Consider the following 19,180-nt stretch of genomic DNA (forward strand, 5'->3'; position numbering starts at 1 on the left):
ATTATTCAACTTTTGCCGCATTTGTAGATCAGATACAAACCTAAATAGTTAAATTTGCCAAGTAAATAAATAATATTGGGTTTCTAGGATTTTCTGCGTATACATAATCTGAAAACAACGCTTGAGGTAATATTTGTATTTATTCGATTTATTGGGTTTCTATACATTTGAGAACTAACCAAACATTTGCATCGTAATCGTAATCTTCTGCTTACGAACTAATTGAGGTACTCCAAGTGTACGCGGCGTCAAACAAACAATAAAAGTAAAACAAAAATACACATTTCGATTAGACACACACAACAGACGAGCGATATTTAAAAAAAAAAATATATAAAAAATTAGCATAAATGACTCGATATTTACATGAAGCACTTAAATGACTACGATCATGGGCGGAGCAGACAGGGGCCTCCTTGCGAAAAAAGGGTAATTCTTGTATTATTTTGGCTAGAGAGCGAGTAACTGTGAGAATGAGAAAGAGCAAGTTGAGCTTAATAAATTAAATTTATTTAGAAGGCGGAAATTTGTGCTAACCCCCCCCTCGAACTGATGAACCAAAAACACCCCAACGAACCCCACCGCACCCGATTGACCCCATTTAAACCCCCACTCAATTTCAATAGCTACGACCTTGGCAGTGGCCATTGCTGTACCGGTGATGTTTCAATATCCAAGTTTTCACTGCTTTCCGTTTCCGTTTCTGTTTCCGTTTCCGTTTCCGTGGAGTTCAATGATCGTTTACTCCGCCACTGGGTTCGTGGTGGTGGCGCTGAGCTCGTCTTGTGACCTTGACGCGGACTCGGCCCCTGACCTTGAACGCCCACGGGCGCCGTGGTGGGTGTTAGCCACAGTTGCTTTATCATATCCGCACCCTTCTCACCGATCATCACCACCGGTGCATGGATATTGCCATTCGTAATGGCCGGCATTATGCTGGCATCGATAACCCTCAATCCGGGTATGCCATAGACCCTCAGCTGGGGATCCACCACGGCCCAGGGATCCGTGGGTGGTCCCATTTTGGCCGTACCACTCATGTGGTAGATCGTCATCGTGTACTGCCTGATGAAGCAGTTCCAATAGTCATCGGTGTACAGGTTAAGGTGCTTACAATTCGGCACTGGTTTGTTCCAAAATCGCGCTCCGAATCTCTTCATCGCCTGCGTTTCACCCATGGCCACCGCCGCCTTGACGCCCTCCCTCAGCACATTGACATCATCCGGATGGGTGAGGTAGTTGTGATACAGCAACGGATATCTGAGGGGATTTTTCGACGCCAGCTTTATGCTGCCCCTGCTCTTCGGTCTCAGCATCATGGGGAAAATACCAAAAACATCGCGATTGTTGACCTCCCCGAATACCTCCTGGTAGAACTCATCGGTCAGGCCGTGGGCCGTCTTCACCTGGCTACCGCCATCGGACATCACCGATGCCGAGGTCATCATAAAGTTCATATCCGGCCAATCGTCACTGGCATTGGCGTATTTCGTATTAATAAAAGCCACCGCCTCCAAGCCAATGCTGGAGGTCAGAGGGCCGTCCTCGGTGATGGCATACCTCAGTGCGGTATTGATATTAACCATACGCTTCATCACAATCGAAATGGGATAGTCGATGAGGAAGGCAATGCCGCCAACGGCAATGTGATCCTGTAGATTCTGTCCGACGCCCGGCAGATGTTGCACCAACGGTATGCCCACTCTGCTCAACTCCTCGCCGTGTCCAATACCCGATAGCAACATCAGATGCGGCGTTCCAATGGCTCCTGCCGACAGAATCACCTCCCTGGTTGCATACACATTTTGCAGTCTGCCATCTCGTATAAACTGAACTCCAGTGGCTCGTTTCGTTTGTGGATCGGTTAGGACCTTGGTAACATGCGAAAAGAGTGCCACATGAAGATTGGGTCGCAGACGAGCTGGTCGCAAAAATGATTTGGCCGTGGAACTGCGGGAACCGCGTCGCATGTTGAACTGATAGAAACCGAAACCCGTCTGTTGTTCTCCATTCACGTCCACGATATCGTAGCCCATCTCCTCGCCAGCCTGCAGAAATGCCGGTCCAATGGGCGTGTTGTACGGCGCATCCTGGACGGTCCAAAGGCCACCTAAAGACAATCATACTTTTATTTGAGCATTCAGAGACCACTTTCAAACATCCTTTGACTTACCTGTGCCATGGTAGCGCTTGTTCCTGGCCAAATAGGGATTCCGTTGATCCTCCGACTTCCGGAAGTAGGGCAGAATGTCCTCGTATGCCCAACCGGGATTTCCAAACTCTGCCCACTGGTCAAAGTCTCGCTTATTTCCCCTGATGTAGAGCATTGTATTCAGCACCGAACTGCCGCCCAACACTTTTCCTCTCGTCCAGCAGCAGCGCTTGTCCTTCATCGCCTGACAAGCTGTCGGCTGTGGTTGGGTGCTGTAAAAAAATAAACATAAACAAAATAATATTGTAGATTAGAAAACGCAAAGAAAGAGAAAATCTGCGAATTTAGCTTATTGAAATACGTTTGCAGTAGCCACAAAGATTGCGACTGGGTGAAAACAATTAGCGAATCTCGCCAAGACCAAACAAGCAGCGAGAGATATCCGATTATTTTTTTGTGGCAAGTCAACAAAAGCGACAATGAAAGCGCATTAGTCTCAGAGCTGCCACGCCCACTCCCCCGAAAAATGGGTGGGGTTGGGGGGTAGTAATGGCAAATTGCCCAGTGGCGGCCAACTTAATTACAACACAAACACAAAAGCCGGTGTTAAACGCTCATTTGGCCAAAAACTCAGAAATATCTATGAGGCAATGAACCGAGCGACCTCCCCTTCGTACTTTTGCCCTTTAAGTGTCTTTAAATGGTATCCATGAGTGTGAGTATCTACGAATGGCATTTAAAGTGTGGCTTATAGTACTGTGGAGGTTGCTTTGAAAAATGGCAGCTATGTTGCTCAAGCATCAGAAAGCATAAAAAACACCACACAGCTGGCGCCAAATTGTGTTTTTTATATATAAAATAGGATTAAGATAATAAAAAATTATAGCTATTTTAAAAGCAAATTGAAAATGGTAAAAGTTTGGGGAGTAAAATACATAGGGCGATAAAAAATGCAATTACTTGATGCTGTAAACAAGATGCATAACCAGACAGCCTATATTTAATGGGAATTTCTTAAGATATAATGAATGAAAGAAGCAAAAAATAAATAAAATAAATAAGTAAAATATATAGCTATAAAAGTTCATTACACGAAACATTCACTTTGTTAGGAAGTTAACTGCATAAAGAAGATATCTGGAGAAAGAAATGTTAATTACTACAAAAAAGACCTAACAAAATTATAAAAAGGAAAAAACACGATATTTTCCACCCAGCAATTTCAAGCACTACCAATTAGCGGAAATCCCAGTTGAAGTTACGCATTTGCTAAGATAATAATCTCTTTGCAAAGTTCCCAGCATTATACGAATACTTTTTCCTGTCGTGAGTGCAGCCAATATAAACCAAACAAATGGGCAAACAAAACGTTTTGACAACTGCGGTGTTTTATTTTCTTTTTTTTCATCTCAGCTCTTCCGAATCTAATAAACCGAAATTCCATTTCTTTTGGGTGCCCATTATAGCCGCTGCTAAACACATAGGAAGACATATTTTTTTGTTGTCGTTAATGAAAATACAAATTACCAGTGACAGGCAACAATCAAGAGACGACTTAACCAAGTTAACTTAGCCACGTTCGGCTGAGAAACCCGCGACGACGAAGAAAACAAACGGAAATCAAATGTCAGTTGCGGAAAACTTGGTCAGCAATGATTTTACTTGGCTAACATGGCATGGCTGCGGGGCGAAAAGCGTGCCAAAGCCAAAGAGAAAGAGTTTAAAATTTAATAAAATAATAATAATGCCACGACGTCCGTGATACCCTTTAATATTTAAGCTAGCACATAAATTTTAGTCAATGAATTTGTGTTAATTGTAGGCACTCCATGGTCCATCATCATTCACATGTCTGTTAAAATGCATTTGCATCTCTGGCGATTAGGGTGTCAAAAACCCGTCCCTGCAACTTATTTATTTATAATTTTTTCCTTAAATTAGTAAGGGTTAGGGTAATTAGCATACGACATGCACGTATTGGGCGTCTGATTTATGCTGCCCAGATCGGTGATGAATATTATTTCCTCTTTGTTTAAACCCCTACCCGTGCAGTCCGTTGACGAGCCATTAATATCGATTCGCGCCACTGTAGCTCCACTGTGGCACATTGTTTGGCATACTGACTTATTGGCTACGTGATGCGGCCATTTCTCATAGATACAACAGATACCACAGATACTACAGGTGCAACCACCACGCATCGAAACGCGCAGGCAAACAAAATTGAGAGGGAAAAATAAGAAAAGAAAAAACTTTCGCCTCAACTTCGGCCTTCCACTTGGGCGAGACGCCCAACTGACGCAATTTGTTTGCTTTTTATTTGCCATTTAACAGTTAACTCACATAAACGTAACAAATTATTATTAACTCATTTCGCTTAGTTTATTTGCGCTTTTTTTTTAGTGGCTGTGGAGGCGTACATCTTCAAGGCAAATGTGAATTAAAATGTTGGTTTTAATTGGAATTATGGTAACGATTGGGAAATCCTTTTTCTATCGAGGAAGTAGGCAAAGTTCAGCGATTTAATCAATTATAAACATATCTTCTTTTTTTTTGCACATGAATGCCGTTCTAATAGCAGTGGATCAGAAAAATGCATAGGGACATTCGACGGTCTCAGCAATCATAATTGCCGCTTATGAAATGAATATGCATGCCGAAAATTCGAGTTGATTGCATTATTTTCGTAATTGTTTAATGCTCGTTAACCGAAAGTTGGTTAAGGCCCCTCAGTAAGTAATACCCCAACCCGAGAAGCCAAAAAAATTTTTAAGGGGAAACGCGTTCAGATGGAACTGCTGTTGATTGCCATATAAAATCGCTTAGCAGCCGCATTAGGCTGTAAAACGATTCCATGCGATTTATTAATGGAAATGTTTATTAATCAAAGCAATGACCGAGTGAAATGTGGGAAAAATGTTTAAATATTTAATAGTTGGTTGAAAATATTTACAGAGTGAATGTAAACAGCTTTTAATGAGCAACTATGGTATAAACAATGGTTCGATGTCCTCTTATTATTACGAAAGATATCCTAAACATATATACATATGTCTTATATTTTTCCAATTTACATAATCTATCCGTTGATGCATTGGTGTTAATTAGATTAACAGCAAATATTTGCGATCCGTCTGGTGTCATAACAAGTTTCATGTGTTCGATTGCGTAAATTCAAATGAAATGATATACCTCCATATCAACATATCAATATTTAGTGTTAATCGGTGATTCTTCATTTTAGGCAAACGTGGTGTGCAGTTGTTTTGTTTTTAACTTGGCTTTTATTGCCCGGTTGACACAATTCGAGGTACGAGGCACTTGTCTCGAGTATAAAAACCCACCGAAGCCTGTCCATTTAACCGGCTCACGTATAAGCCACTCTCCTCACCGATTTGAGTGGCTTTTGGCGATTGGCAACACGGCTCCATTCAGGTGCAATTGCCAAGTATCAGCCCGTTTCATTTCATTTCAGTTCAGCTCGTTTCATTCGCTTCGTTTTGTGCCATTTCCATGCAGACCTGCAGGCCGCCTAACCCACTTTACCATACTCTACTCTACTCTTCTATACTATACTATACCATTGTATACCATACTATACCATATTATACCATACTATACCATACTATACCATACTATACCATACCTATACCTATACCATACTATGCTGCTTGAAGCAACTGCGAGACGATCCGGTTTTATGTTGGGAAATTGAACTGGACCGGCGTAGGATATCCCGATCTCAGAATATACACTGCGAGAAGTGATATACAAACACATAGGTGCTAAAAAGGATGTTGCATTTGAGCATTTCTTCATTTCTATAAAATATTTTCCACTTTGAAGAGACAACTACTTTAATGTATTATTTTTATCACCATATTACAGTATACAGCTAACTACTTGCAGTTTGCATTCGAATCCGTCAGGGGTGTGTCTCCACTGTGGATGCCAAAATAACTCTGGCATTAACGATTGCGAGGAGGGAGGGAATTTAATGATGCGGATAAGACTGGGGGTCATCACCAGCTCGGCTTGCGTAATCCCCCAGTGGAATGCACCACAGTTGGGTTGTTTGCGGGGGTTACCGAGTCAGGCTTTTTTTTTTTTTTTGGGGGCCCTCCATGCCATATTTTCTCGCTCCCGGCTGACTGCTTGTTTACCCTGTAGAACCATTGTTGGTTTTAGGCGGCGCCTACTGTGGCTGACTGCGATTTTGAATACTTTCAAAGTGTCTTGCAACGATAGTTGCACACGAATGGATTATGAAATATTTAGCGGCAAGTTGTAAACTTTTCGCCACTTATCCTCTAATCACAAACGAAAGTAGTTGGTTGAAGTTGGATCATTGATTTATTATCAGTGCCGCAAGGGTTTTTGACAAAGGGATTTTGTTGTTTAAAAACTGTGATAAGCACTCTGATGATGATCGTCTTCCCACGACCTTGAACTCCAAAAATTTGCCACTGAATCCAATCAGATACCAAACTGATGACACCAATTCCGTGACTTTCTCAGCTGGGTGAAACTTTCAAGCCCACGAGTGAGTCAATCAAGATAACCGGCCATGATTGACGTGAGAGTGATTGTCGCGTATTTGTCTTTATTTTTTTTTGCCTGTCCAACTCAGATTCAATTTTGATGCAGTCCGTCGACTGAATTTCCCGTTGCTTGTAAAGCGGTTTTCGAGTGTCGATTTGTGAACACATTGCACCCAAAACAAACAACAGCACACTTTTTCAGATACTTTGCTCTCTGTGGATCCAGCTGACTGGAGTTGGTAGCATTGAGATACAAAAATACTGAGATACCAAAATGCAGATACTGCTACCGGCTCTCCCGAGTTTGCCAATGATGCAATGATTCAGAAACACACTCGTTTATATTGCCACACTCGATGCACTTAGTTTGGGTTTTTCTTTTCGTGCACTGAACGATTTTTGATTATGATGGGGGATAGTTTCACATAAAACTAGAATTGAATTTGTGTAATAATGGTAATTTAATAAAAGAAAAAATGAATACGTGCTCGCAGTTTTTCGGATTCATAATATAACCTTTACACTTACAAGTGTTGCAAATTTTGCGAGTACCCTAAATGTGATTTACAAAAGTACTTCAAAACTTATTTCTTGTGGGCAGATTAGCATAATAATCTATCTTTTTTCGCGGTGCTAACATTGTTTACTCTTTTTTGCACCCTTTGATTTATTTCGCATGCACTATGCGCAATGCAATATGCGGTTAGCATTCAATTATGCCAAAAACTAATGGAATAGGAATGGGAATGGAAAATAAATAGAAAAGAAAAGGAATGGAAACGAAAGACAATACAAGAGAATGGGAATACTAATGGCATTGGAATTCTGAAAGTGAAACTTGAAGTCAAAAAAAAAAGAAGCGAAGAAGACCCATAAAGAAAACCGAACGTATATCGCCGCTAGGCCTATAGACCCAACCCAAAACACCCAGCCCTCTGTCGCATTAAACAGTTAAATGGATTACGGTATTGGTAACACGCTCGAACAAAATTCCAAGGAAAAAAACGAAAAAAAAAGCGAAAAAAAAATGCCAAAGCTCATGAATAATTAAGCAGTGAAGTTCGATTTGTTAATTTGAGAGCCGGTGGCCACAGGTGGCCGTTGATCATCGGCATCAGCTGTTATTAATGAAATGCCGTGAGATAGAAAACGATCTGAATGAAATCAGTGGGACACGCCCCAAAACCAAAAAAAAAGTAGTAGCCTGAGGTCCAAAGGGCCTGGCTAACGGTAGCCCGTTCTAATTCGAATCAGCCGCTCAGAAGCACTGATAATTTCCCATTTATTGTTAAGCCGAAATTTCTGGTTAATGGATGCTCGAGTCGCCATATAAGGCCGCATTTAATTGCTATTTGAAAGCGAGACACCACCACAAAAAGGTGGAAGATTATCCATCGAGATGTTACTGGTTAAATGGTAAAATGGTAATGGTCTACGTTTGTCTTTATCTAATTGGAACATTCTGGATGGGGGATGGGGCGGTGAGTCGATGAAAGTGGGCCGGGGAAAGGTGAAAGATACAAGAGCTCCAAGATGCAAGATCAAAGATCCGAGAAATGGGATCACTGGAGAGCAGAAGCCACAAATCAAGAGAAATGCAATGAAAACTGTCGTAAAGTAATTGGTGTTAATGGTGTTGTGAAAAGTAAATGTCTTTCAATATGCTGACTTGAACAATACCATACAAAATATATAAATTCAAATCGAAAATAACCAAAAGCTTGGAAAAATTGTAGTTAATATTAAGTGGTATATTAAAAATAACTTTTGCGGCATCAGTTCACTTCCAATATTTATTTTTCTTATATCAAAATAATCACTAACATATATGTTTCATAGATTATGGCATTAAACTTTGAATTTTATGCAATTAGCTTATAGCTTTTGAAAGTGCCTTTAAGAAGCCATTAAGAATTTCCCAATGGTTTTCCCAAAAACCAATTCCAACAATTCGCTTTTCCTGCAAATTTAATGTGAGTACATCGTATAAGTCGATGCATTGTCCCTTTCTTTGCGACGAGTGCTGAAATCGTTTTGCTGTTTGCGTGCGAAGAGAGCTGGCAAATAGTCTGAAATTTGGCAGGCGGTTGCTAACTAAACGAATCCGGCCTTTGGCACCATCATATCATCATCATCATCGTCTTGGGTCGTCTGAACCCGCCAACCCATTCAAGTTGAGCTGTCTATTTGGTCTATTCCGAATACTAATGACTACAGCACATCGATGCAGATTAGCATATGGACAGAATTCGTTGCCAGCTTTTGCAAAAATGCCAACGTCATCCAGATGAGTTGGCCAAAAAAAAAAAAAAGAAATAAAACAAAACAAAAAAAGGCGCAAACAAAGGGCAAGTCCGGCCACTGCTAAGGCCAACTATTTGACCCAGTAAAGCAATTGAAAAATATTTGCTATTTAAGCAAGTGAGATAAGGAAGTAACCTCTAATATGTATATTTAAAACAATTAACAATGTAGCACGAATTACAAATATGAAGAGGTCAAAAAATCCAGGATTTATGAATTTGAAAAAGAGTAGATTTTAGTAACAACTTCTTTCCAAACTAGGCAATTAATTTTTAAAAATTATAGTACCTGAATATGTACAGGCTTTAAGTTGCACTCACCGGTACTTCCAATCCAATTTGCTTTTATGCAAATAGAGCGACAGCAGCGGCACATCGGAGATTTCCGTCTCATGGCCACCGGCCTCCAGGAGCAGGATCTTCCAGTGCGGGATCTCCGAGAGTCTGGAGGCCAAAACAGTGCCCGCCGAACCGCCACCGATGATGATGAAATCGTAGGCCAACTCCACCTGCTGCACATTGAAGGGTCGATTCTCCGGATCGAAGAGATCGTAGTTGTAGTAGGCAATAGCCGCTATCAGGAATGGCAGTATGGTCAGTTTGCCAACGCCAATTACAGCGGTGGCCAGCTTGATAGCACCGGCGATGGCCAGGCCCAATTTGGAGGCACCTGCCGCTGCCACGCCCGCTGCTGCCGCCGCCTTGGAGGCGGCACTCGCCTTGAAGAGCAGACCGCCCACGGAAACGGCGGCGGCGCCCAGAGCGGGAACTACAACCATGTTGTTGTTTTTATAAAGAAGGAACGGTTTACTGGGTCGGTTTTTTTCAGGGAAGGATTTCCCTTTCTTTCACGAATTTCTTTGGGCGTTTCCTTGGGTTTAGTTCCGCTTTATTGCTGTGATTGCATTGCGATGAGTTATTCAGGCCACTTTTATTGGAATTTTGCACTCACTATCAAAGCACACTGAGAAAAAGGCATCACAATACGGTAATTTTAAGATTCTTATATGTTAAAAAAACTTAGGTTAATGTGGAAAACAAAGTGTCATTTAATGTACATAAGTTTCTTTTTAAACATAAAAGGGCTGTTAATAATCTTTTGAGTTTATAAGGTTTTTTTTAAACGTCTTCGGCTTTTTAATGGACTATATTGTGATATTTTCTCTCTGTGCCATCGTCACGTTCGCATTCACAGTCACTTGCCTTTCTGCACTTTCATTTAGGCCTCGTAAACACATTGAGCAAACAGAAACAAAAATAAATAAATTGTAATTGAAATAGTTAGCTGGGCCGCGCGCGCTGATTTTGCTATCGGTTATGGGTGTAATCGTGCAATGGAAAATGGAAAATGGATAATCGGTTAACCGGTTCACTGGATAATTCTCGCCTCGCCTCGCCAGCCCGTTTCGTTTGTTTTAGGCCTTCCGCCTCGCTTGGCAGTCGCTGCGTTTCTGAGCCACAAAAGCCGCTGGCCTGCGACGTTTTGTCTCCGCTGCTGCAGCGCCGGCAGAGGCGGTAGCCTCGGCAGAGGACGCCGGCGTCGCTGCCAACAGTCGGTTGCGCATGCGCACGTTTTTCTCCAGCGAATCCAACTGCATTTTCCGCGGCAGCTGAGCTTTAAAAACAATTGTTGATCGCAAACATTTGCACACATATTTAATTGGATTTTGACTCAACTTTATTTAAAATCCTTAAAAAAAATCCAAAACCAATAAATTCATCCATGTAATTTTTCGAAATATAATAAATAAAACTGAGAACAGGTACCTTTTTATTTTAGAATTTAGTTCCTTTAAAACCTTTAACCGTTTCATCTTCCTGTTCTCTCCGTTTCGATTTGCGGTTGCGCCTGCGCTCATTTTGCAATGTGAAACGGTTACCGATTCGCGAGCCTCTCTTTCGCACTCTCCCACACGCACAACCACATCGATATTCGCACTCACATGCACATGCGATGCGGTTGCGGTTGCGGTTGATGGCTGATGACTGATGCTGTGCATTGCGAAACGGTTACAATAAACCGCTTGCAGCTCCTGGCTCTCGCTCACACACACATGCGCATATGTATCTGACATTTGCCGTTTTTTTTCCCTTCAGCAACTCCTATGCCTCTTTCTTTTTTTCCCTCTTCCTTTTCTTCTTCGATTTCGAATTTCCTTGCAGACGCCAGACGACCTTCATGCTCACTTTACGGTTATGTGCACTTCTCTCCGCGAACGTTGGGCTCGATTTTGAGTCGAATTTCGGGTTCCAACTTCGAGTTACTCGGCCAGTTGGATAGTTGGGATTGCGCACGTAAGCCTTTTAAGCTGAGACGTCAACAAGATGAACAGTCAAACTTCGATAAGTGCAAATGTGTAAAGTCTATGTCCCGCCTTATGTTTTTTAACCGATACTGTCCGATTCCGCTTTCGTTAGCAAGGAACTGAACCATAACCGATTCATTTAGATGATTTTTAGATTTTCATAAATGTAACTTTTTATATATATAATTTGCGTAATTATATATGTATATTTATAATTATATTATATTTATAAAAACCCATTGATTTTTGTATTTTTCTTTTCATGTTCATTTAATATTTCTTGTACCCTTAACACAACGGTTCATAAATAACTTCAGTTGGATAATCTTCACTGTACTTACAATGCGTTATCGGTTTTAAATTCGACTTGAAACGACAGCTGGCAGAAGAACCACAATCAATTGACCAGTTTTTGGCATTGAAGAAGCCGAAGAGTTGGGTAAAAAAGTGAAGATCAAAGTGAAATTTGTGGCATTTAGTTGTTGGTTGATTGTTTTCATTGTTTAACCGGTTTTCCTTATTTCGATCAGTGTGTGTTTGTGTGTGTATTTGCCAATTGACAAACCACAACACGATTTTTGCCAAGTAATTGTCATTACATTACATTACACACCTGATATCGAACGGATATTCAACGCAACTAGTTTGTGGTATTAATCGAAATTCAATGGTACCACCAAAATTGCTTCAATTTCTGCCTATGAGGTTGATGTTTTTGATGGTGGTCCCGAAAAATTGTGGGCTTATAGACAGCCATATTTTTGCATTCCGTACAATTTCCTGGTTGCATTGTGCATTGTTATGCAATGTGATATCCGGGAATTATTTTCAAAGAAAAGGCCGCTTTATTATTAATTGTAATAATCTAAATGTATTTGATACGATAGAAAACAATAAAATAGAAAATAACAATTTTTTATTAAATTAAATAAATGTACATTTTCAGACAGCAATTTACGCTCATACTTTTTATGAGTTAAACATCGCTGGTACAACAGGACGTATGAGCTATATTTTGTAAAACTTTTTCCCAGAAGTATAAAGTCTTTATTACTTTGTTTTTTGGTTTGCTGATCTCATATTTGGTATTATCTATGGTCAGTTATCTTGGGGTTGACACTATTTTTGTGTTTACTGGAGCATTTCCCAATTGGCCAGTCCCTGAGACCGAAAAACTTGAACCACTTCCACCTGCCAAAAAGGAATGACGAAAGTCTCACACACAATATAATGCCCGCAAATTAACGCAGCCGCGATGATGTGACGATCGTTTGATATATCACCATCTAATGGGGCAAGGTCAGCACAAGCAATTTAAGCAGAGTTTTCCATGCGAATGTCGGGGGAAACTCCGCTTCCCCCCGCACAAATAAACAAATAAAACATGACAATAAAGGGCACAAATAAACTTGTCAAACTTTTTGCGATGAGTGTGTCTTGCCGGCATTTGTTTTGGTTTCTTCTTTGCATTTTTTTTGGTTTCTAACTTGAAGTTATTAGACTTAGGGCCTCCATTGGTCAAGGGCCACACTTCAATGGTCATGTGAAGTGACCTTCTTGAAGGGAGGTCTTTGCACTTGACAAATCTTGGGAATGCAAGGCTCTATTGTTATGTGTTGATTTGTTGCTAATATTCTGGATCCGTTTAAAACGAAGGTAACTTTTCTATTTTTATCTCAAATAATAAAAAATATATCTTGAAAGAAACCCCATTTAAAGCCGCTCTTACCAAACAAATTACTCTCTAATGAATACTAATGCATCATAATGGCCAGTGAACACTTTCGGTTCCCAGGCTTCTGTGCATATTTAATCAACGATTTCCGCTACAATTACAATTAGTGTTACTGTATGGTTCAACATACACACGGGCTGCTTTCTGGCGTCACGGCGTACAATTTCCGGCACTTACCACTTTTCATATGAGCACTACCTATGTACTAGACGCCCATGCCAGACGCAATATTTCTTTTGGGCCAATTGCCCAATCAACAAACAAATTTTAGCTCGAGGGCAATTAAAAGTGAAAATAGAAGAGGCTCCAAAAAAAATATATGAAAATAAAGTTGGGTAAAGCGAAGAGGCGTCTCTTCTCCCCCTTTTCTTCTGGCCAACTTTACCCAGAAGAAAGCTCCCCGTTGGGTGACATAACAATTACGCATCCCCATGCCACCGCCTCCCCCCCCTTACAGCCCCTTGAGTCCAACCATGACTTTGTCTTTTAGCTGAGTCATCCACATCTGTATCTCCAGCTTGCGCACTGGAAATGAACTTCATTAAACGACAAATGCAAGAAACGAAGCCATGGAGTAATAGCAGCAAGTGCTCGTAACTCCCCTAGAAATGGTAACGTGACACGATTCTCTGCAAATCGTAAATATTTAAATACTATAAATATTTATCCAATCAGATACATACACATATAGGCTGAGAAATAAAATAGAATTCAAGTGGAAAGCCTGTCAGGTTTTGCTCCATATTTTTGAGTAATTAATTATGGTAACTCCCCTTTTAATTTACAATATCTAGCCGTGAGTATCTCACCTCAACTCACGTCCATCTCCGATTTGTATCTCGGCTCGTGTATCTGAACAGCAGTCGAGCATGGCCGATTTGGCCGACGTGCCCAAGACTTCGAACAGATGTGTACCATATGTACATAGATAAGTAGGTTACCCGATGGGCGGTTGCCAATAGGGGGGGCGTGGCAGACAGTGGCCAACTGGTAGTCGGTAGGCTGACATTTCCTGCGCCAGTAGAAAATCATCCCAATCACTTGGCAAAAGTGTTTTGCTTTGTACCTACATATGTGTGACTTTCGGATTTTTTGGAATTTCCGTGCATACTCCCGCGTACCTCTACTCATTTTTCACTTTCCACCAAAGCCACTGAATGGCACTAAGGCACTATCCCACTAGCCACTATCTTGGCTTGTATCGCGAGCGATTCCATCTAATTGGTTTCCATTTTGCGGTTTGGTCAAGTGCAAGAAGAAAAGAGTTATTACGTGACCTTTGTTAATTGCATGAAGGGAGCGGCGAAGTGGTGGGGGTCAGAAGTGGGTGGGGGTTTTAGATAGTGTAACCTCTCACACTCTAAATGGAGCAATTGTTCAAAGTAGATTTCGTAATAAAACGGTTAGTGCGGATATGTCTTTCCATTTGATTGAGTTCAATTTGTAAAGTGAAGTGTTTATGGCTAACATGACACTTTAATTCCGTTGCAAGATATCTCAATGTAAACGCAAAGCCATTTCATGTCATATTAATACCATGGTGTACATGCAACTTAAACCTTTTCAATTAATTAGTAAGGACTATGCAGCTTGTGACTTGATTAAATAAAATAAATGATTTATTTCATACACCGAATAGAGACACGTATTTATCTCATCTGCCTTCCGCTAATTTGTGTTTCCCTAACACTTCTATTATACAATTACGAGGCGTCCACCCACTTGGTGGCCAACAGCACTTGGCCAACAATTAATTGCGTTTAGTTTTGGTATGCACCGCCAGACAATAGATGAAAAGCGAAATGCTCAAACAAAAACTGAAAAACTGGCACGCTTCGCGGCGCCTGGAAATAATATACATATTGCGTTGGTCGCCGGGCATAGATAATGAGTTGTTCGCAATGAGCGGCAATTTGCTGGTCGAAAAATCGAAATATATATACCTAGTTCCAAATAAAAATGAAAAGTGAAAGCTGTCAATCAAAACCAAAACGTAGCTAACCAGGCCGAGCATCAAGTATCGCTGAGATTCAATACAATCGCCACTTAATGCTGATGGTGCGGTTTTCGCATTTGGCAGATAAATCATATTACCAATCGAATTTTATAGCCAAAATTAAATTGGCAGTCATGTTTCAATATCCTGTTTTAATAATAAAACATAAAAAATAATTTAATTCAAAGATATCTTAAATGTATCATTCTTTAAAAGCAAGGACAATTTAAGTTGGTGGAAGCTTAAGACAGTTTTGCAGCTATTGTACACTTTAGTGAAGACACCAACCAAAAGGTACAACAAACTGTAAAAAATCCAGGAAACGTAGATAAGTATGTAGAGTTAACATTTTTAGACTGCAAAGTTAAAAGTTTTAGTTGAGAGGTATATTCAAACTTCTATTTCTATGTAAGAAGCATATATTTATTATAACAAAAAAAAATGTGACGAATCTTTAAAGCTTATATCGTAGAATATCGCAGAGCTTAGAGCTCGGTGTGTTTGCCGCCCAGATACTCCTCCTTGATCATGTCCGCCCCCTTCTCGCCGATCATGATGCAGGCGGCATTGGTGTTGGCACCCACAATGTCGGGCATAATGCTGGCATCGATCACCCGCAATCCCTTGGCGCCATGGACCCTCAGTTGTGGATCCACCACGGCAGTGGGATCGGTGGATGGGCCCATGCGAGTGGTACCCACTGGATGGTAAACGGTGGTGGTCATGTGGCGGATGTAGCAGCGCCAGTAGTCATCCGACTGATAGGTCAGACCATTGCAGGCCTCCAAATCCAGTTTGTGAAGTGCGGCCTCCCGCTCACTGAATGCCTTCGTATTCGGCAAGTTCTTGTAGATGTTCAAGGCTCTGATATAGGTGTCCACATCGCGCTCATCGGTCATATAACCAGGATCGATGATGGGAGCATCCAAATAGTTTGTAGATTGCAGGGTCAGACTTCCCGCCGAGAAAGGCTTCAGATGCAGCAAATACGTAATGTAGGTATTGGTCTCCTGGTTGGCAGACAATATGCTCTTGGCCACGCGATCGTTGAAACCGGTGGCAGCCACATAACCCTTCAGTTCCGGACTCTGCATCAGGCTGAAGAAATTGGTGGTCTGGATGTCCGGATTGGGTCCCTCAATCGAGGTGGTGTTGATGAATCCCGTCAAGGCGGTGGCCTCGTGGTGCAATAGTTTGCTATAGCGACCCATCAGCAGATTGTACATGGCATCCACCAGCTCCTCCTCGGTGGGCTTGCGGGCAGTGGACTTGTCGATCTGGAAGATCACCGGCAGACTGGCGTGATCCTTGAGGTTCTCACCCACGGGCAGGTCCAGTTTCACGGGGATTCCCAGGCTCTTCAAGTGATCGGCGGGTCCGATGCCTGAGAAAGTAAGATAAGATTAGATATATATAACAATTTTTTTTGTAATTTCATATTAAAACTCTCAAATGCGTAATTAGTTTCGGTGTATCTTCATAACCAGCTGTATGTATATTCTACTGCGTATTTCTTGTTTAGAATGTTTGATATACATAGGAGAAACCTGTTCCTAAGTTAAACTAAAAAACCTGCCCCATTTCAGTTTAAAATTCATGTGCATTTTTATGAAAATTCTATTGGAACTTGTTCTTCAAGAAGATTTTCTCTAAATATTCCGCTTAAACAATTTCACTAACTGTTTTTTTCAACTGTATTTCATTGCAGGTATGTGAACTTTAACTCTGGTGAAATACTACACATAAAATCTAGAAGTCGCCAGCTGGTAAATTTATTGTACTCCCTACTTAAAGGGGAAGTACGGCCCAATCGTAAAAGATTTGGTTATATCTCGCTAGAACGTTATTTTCCATACATATTTTTACAATCCCTAACCGATCGGACAGACATAATCGCTTGACCTTGTGCGACCTTGCGAGCGATTTGACATTGACATCTCATCGACAAGAGGCTCCGTTGCTTGGGTCTGATATCGTATTCCGGCTATCTAATCGTCGCCCGATCCGCGCTTATCAAAAGTCTCTTTTTCGAGGCTTTTGGATGCAACAAACAAAAACAGAAGCTAAACTAAAGTCAACAAGATTTAGGGGCTTAAAGTAGGATTGAAGGATGGATCTAATCTACACTCGCTATCATGTTCGCTTTTCTATAACTAGATGTTATAAATCAAGTCAATAATAGGAGATCCAAAAAGATATATATATGTCATCAAAAAATATAGGATTTAAGATGGCTTTCACTTATCTGCAATATTTATACTATCAAAAAATAAGTTAAGCTCGTTAATATTTAAGGGTTTACTGATATTTTGGAAGGTTTAGGGTATGGTTCTTTGAAAAACTAAATATTTTTATGATATGACTGCAAGACTCACCTGAGAGCAGCAGGATCTGGGGTGAGCCAATGGCACCGGCGGACACGATGACCTCCTTGCTGGCCTTCACCGTGTACTCCTTCTTGCCGCGATGCACAAAGGTCACGCTCTCCGCTCGGTTGTTGCGATCCAGATTGATCTTCTTGACGTGGGCATGTCGCAGGATGTGCAGATTGGGTGTGTTCTTCTTGAGATGAGATCGGGCGGTGGTGATTCGACGACCACCATCCTGAGTGCCCAAGATGTCCATTTGGCCCACAAACGAGCCTTCGGTGAAGTCCGGAGCGCTGCCGTAGCCCATCTCCTGCATGCCGGCGCGAATTGTGGTGCGGAACTCGTTGTCGGATACGTAATTGTTGAGTCCCATGGGTCCACCGACGCCATGATCACCTTCCTTGTAGTCCGTTCGCGTGGAGCGCAGATCCTCGGCCTTGCGGAAGTGCTCCAGCACCTCGTCGTAGCCCCAACCAGGATTGCCTCGCTCCTCCCAGTCATCGAAATCCTTGCGCGTTCCTCTGGCATAGATCATGGCATTCATTCCATTCGTGCCGCCCAACATTTTGCCCCGCGGCCAGTGGCAACTTTCGCCCTTCATCGCCATGCAGGCACGTCCGTTCGGTTTCGAGTGGTACTGCCAATCCCATTCGGAGAACTGAGTGGCCATGTGCCAGGCAACGAACTCTGTTTCAATTGGTGGATCGCCACCGGCCTCCAGCAGTAGCACCTTCCATTTCTTCACCTCGGCCAGTCGACCAGCCACCACGGCGCCAGAACTGCCCGAGCCAATCACAATAAAGTCGTAATCATGCTGGAAGCCACCAGCCTGGTCCAGCCAATCGCCCTTGTCCTCCGGCCACTGATTTTGGCCACTCAAATCGCAGTACTTGGTGATCAGCGTGGACAGCAGCAAGGACATCAGCGTATTGGCCGGACCCGCCGAACGGGCAGCGCACTGGGCGCTCAGGAACTCCATTGTGCTGTTCCAAAAACTCCTTTTAAATGTGCTAAAAAATAAAAAAAAAATGGGTCATTGGTAGAATTTTAAAAACTGGAAAAATAATCCCAAAAAGTTGTTGGAAAAAGCATTAAAAAAAAAGAAGGAAAATATTTAAAAATAATAAGTCACTTATAAGAACTTTTTTAAAGTTTTTCTCAAACCATAAATAATTGAAAAACAATTATAAAGAACTTTCTCAAAGTTTTTCTCAAACCATAAATAATTGAAAAACACCTCTTGGCTTAGCAAACTAGCAATTAAAATTATTTTTCATTGCCAAGGATTTCAGAAATTATGTTTAAAAATCTATCTGCTTAAGTAATTCGTTGGTTTTTCTTTTCAAATTTCGAATTAAGGCACTTAAAGTGCTCCTGATATCTATAATCTTTGCACTGAAAATCTATGGGTTACCTACACGCTGTACTCTGTATTATCCTCGGCTGATCCTGCGGTAATCCTCGACTCCAAAAATCCGTAATAAACCGTAATCCACTTGCGAACGCTCTCTCCGCTGGACGGCAACTGTTCTACGGGACCGGCTTTCAACCGGAATTTGTACGGCCGGACTGCGAACGCTTTTCGTATGCCATCGGCGTCCGTAAATCAACAAACAACAAGTAAAAAAAAAAGCAATATAGCTCGGAGACATTTGCATTTCGCTACGAGTTGTATGTGTATATAGCCGTACCTAGGTGTTTGGCATATATACCTATATATGTTATATATATATGTGCATATACACACACATGAATTAGACGCACCTTCCGCCTTCAGC

General features: G+C 41.6%; 3 protein-coding genes across 6 annotated transcripts in view; 1 reads left to right on the top strand and 2 right to left on the bottom strand.

Moving 5' to 3' along the window:
- LOC120455828 (flotillin-2) overlaps window positions 1-19,180 on the top strand; it is an 89,707-nt gene that overhangs the window by 45,946 nt on the left and 24,581 nt on the right. The gene's annotated exons all lie outside the window — the stretch shown is intronic.
- On the bottom strand, window positions 421-10,435 carry LOC120455816 (glucose dehydrogenase [FAD, quinone]). Of its 2 annotated transcripts, none has more exons than XM_039642280.2 (4): window positions 10,362-10,435; window positions 9,318-9,960; window positions 2,174-2,424; window positions 421-2,110 (listed from the first exon to the last, which is right to left on the bottom strand). In XM_039642280.2, the coding sequence occupies exons 2-4, from the start codon at window positions 9,773-9,775 to the stop codon at window positions 627-629; spliced, it is 2,193 nt and encodes a 730-aa protein (XP_039498214.1). In that variant the 5' UTR covers window positions 9,776-9,960; window positions 10,362-10,435; the 3' UTR covers window positions 421-626. The 2 variants fall into 2 exon arrangements, with proteins under 2 accessions (XP_039498214.1, XP_039498215.1); XM_039642281.2 differs by having other exon boundaries at window positions 9,318-9,947; window positions 10,362-10,405.
- Window positions 15,411-18,975, bottom strand: LOC120455824 (glucose dehydrogenase [FAD, quinone]). The gene is made up of 3 exons (XM_039642289.2): window positions 18,821-18,975; window positions 17,409-18,412; window positions 15,411-16,417 (listed from the first exon to the last, which is right to left on the bottom strand). Exons 2-3 carry the CDS (start codon window positions 18,379-18,381, stop codon window positions 15,519-15,521), a joined length of 1,872 nt encoding a protein of 623 aa, XP_039498223.1. The 5' UTR covers window positions 18,382-18,412; window positions 18,821-18,975; the 3' UTR covers window positions 15,411-15,518.

The sequence above is a fragment of the Drosophila santomea genome, chromosome X (assembly GCF_016746245.2).
Source record: "Drosophila santomea strain STO CAGO 1482 chromosome X, Prin_Dsan_1.1, whole genome shotgun sequence".
NCBI lineage: Eukaryota > Metazoa > Arthropoda > Insecta > Diptera > Drosophilidae > Drosophila > Drosophila santomea.

Excerpts from the sequence above, each read along its gene's own strand:
- LOC120455816 (XM_039642280.2), bottom strand. The coding sequence starts at position 9,775 with ATGGTTGTAGTTCCCGCTCTGGGCGCCGCCGCCGTTTCCGTGGGCGGT. Across the intron at positions 2,425-9,317 it reads AAATTGGATTGGAAGTACCG|CACCCAACCACAGCCGACAG; the intron begins GTGAGTGCAACT and ends ATTTTTTTACAG. Across the intron at positions 2,111-2,173 it reads CAAGCGCTACCATGGCACAG|GTGGCCTTTGGACCGTCCAG; the intron begins GTAAGTCAAAGG and ends GATTGTCTTTAG.
- LOC120455824 (XM_039642289.2), bottom strand. The coding sequence starts at position 18,381 with ATGGAGTTCCTGAGCGCCCAGTGCGCTGCCCGTTCGGCGGGTCCGGCC. Across the intron at positions 16,418-17,408 it reads CCAGATCCTGCTGCTCTCAG|GCATCGGACCCGCCGATCAC; the intron begins GTGAGTCTTGCA and ends TTACTTTCTCAG.